Source organism: Pygoscelis adeliae, unplaced genomic scaffold, assembly GCF_000699105.1.
Source record: "Pygoscelis adeliae isolate BGI_AS28 unplaced genomic scaffold, ASM69910v1 Scaffold262, whole genome shotgun sequence".
Classification (NCBI taxonomy): domain Eukaryota; kingdom Metazoa; phylum Chordata; class Aves; order Sphenisciformes; family Spheniscidae; genus Pygoscelis; species Pygoscelis adeliae.
The window spans coordinates 1,992,548-1,993,843 of record NW_008824184.1 but is presented as its reverse complement, the minus strand read 5'-3'; the positions used below and the strand labels follow the sequence as shown (position 1 = coordinate 1,993,843).

General features: G+C 65.4%; 1 protein-coding gene across 1 annotated transcript in view; it reads left to right on the top strand.

Annotated features, from left to right (window-relative positions):
* Positions 1-173: 173 nt before the first annotated feature.
* The window catches only part of CUX2 (cut-like homeobox 2), a gene marked incomplete at its 5' end in the record, with an annotated part of 8,455 nt that continues 7,332 nt past the window's right edge, over positions 174-1,296 (top strand). The window contains 5 exon segments of the mRNA XM_009334457.1: positions 174-365; positions 475-533; positions 694-742; positions 851-950; positions 1,198-1,288. Coding sequence (XP_009332732.1) covers positions 174-365; positions 475-533; positions 694-742; positions 851-950; positions 1,198-1,288 — 491 coding nt within the window.

Sequence of the window (1,296 nt, the reverse complement as noted above, 5' to 3'; positions counted from 1 at the left end):
TAAGGGCAGAGGAAAGGTCTGTCACTGCCCACGGCTGCATCACCCTGGGTCCCCGTCCCACTGGGCTGAATCCTGGGCTTGCCTGCTTCCCCTGGGGACGTGTCTGACAGGGAGGGTGGCCCTTGTCCCTGCGTTGGGCAGCCAGGAGCTGATGGTGTCCCCTCTCCCGGCAGGACAAAGTGAACTATTCCATGTGCTCAGGGTCGAGGCTGGAGGCGGCTCTGGCTGCCAAGGACCGGGAGATCCTGCGGCTCCTGAAGGACGTCCAGCACCTCCAGAGCTCGCTGCAGGAGCTGGAGGAGTCCTCTGCCAACCAGATCGCCGAGCTGGAGGGGCAGCTGGCTGCCAAGAACGAAGCCATCGAGGTGTGCCCATGGGGGCTGGGGGCTTGCCGGGGAGGGAGGGGCACAGGTCCCGCCATGCCGGGTGTGTGCCAGGAGCCGGCTGCAAGGACTCCCCCCCTCTGCTCTGCAGAAGCTGGAGGAGAAGCTGCAGGCGCAGGCGGACTACGAGGAGATCAAAACGGAGCTGAGGTATGGCTTGACTGGCATCCATGCCTGCTGCCTGCCTGTCCCCTGGCTGGCCAAGTGCCACCGGCACCCATGGCACACTTCCAGCAGCTGTAACGCTCGGCGGTTTGACAGCAGTGAAAAGCCGTGCTCGCTGAGTCACCCCCCCTTGTTTCCCTCCCAGCATCCTGAAGGCGATGAAGGTGGCCTCCGCCAGCTGCAGCCTTCCCCAGGCAAGTGCCGTGGCGCGTGCTGACATGCTGGCCAGGCTGGGGCCCGTGTGCCAGCCCTTCCGCCGGTGGCTGCGCTGCCCTTTCCCATCTCGGCTTGGCTCCTTGCAGAGCATATCGAAGGCGGAGGAGGCCCTGCTGCTGGGGAAGGAGGCTTTCTACCCCTCCCAGAAGTACCTGCTGGAGAAACCCAGCCTGCTGGCCAGCACTGGTAGGGTCCCTGGGTCCCGCAGCATCCCCGGTCCCACTGGGAGCATCCCTGGGAACGTGGGTGACAGGGCTGGGATCCTGCCCCGGCTGTGGGAAGGAGCCCTGGGGCAGCAGCGGGGCAGGGGGATGACAAGGGGTGGGATGCCACCTGGGGAAACTGAGGCAAGAGATGCTTCACTGCAGGGCCATACCAGGACCGCTGGCCAGGGGGACTCTAGTGTGTTTCCCTCCCTCTCGTTCATCTCTAGAGGAGGATCACTCCGAAGACGAGTCAGGAAAGGATTCGCTGGGCATGGAGCAGACGTACCCGTCCCCGCAGCACGCCCCGGCGGACGAACCCGCCTCCC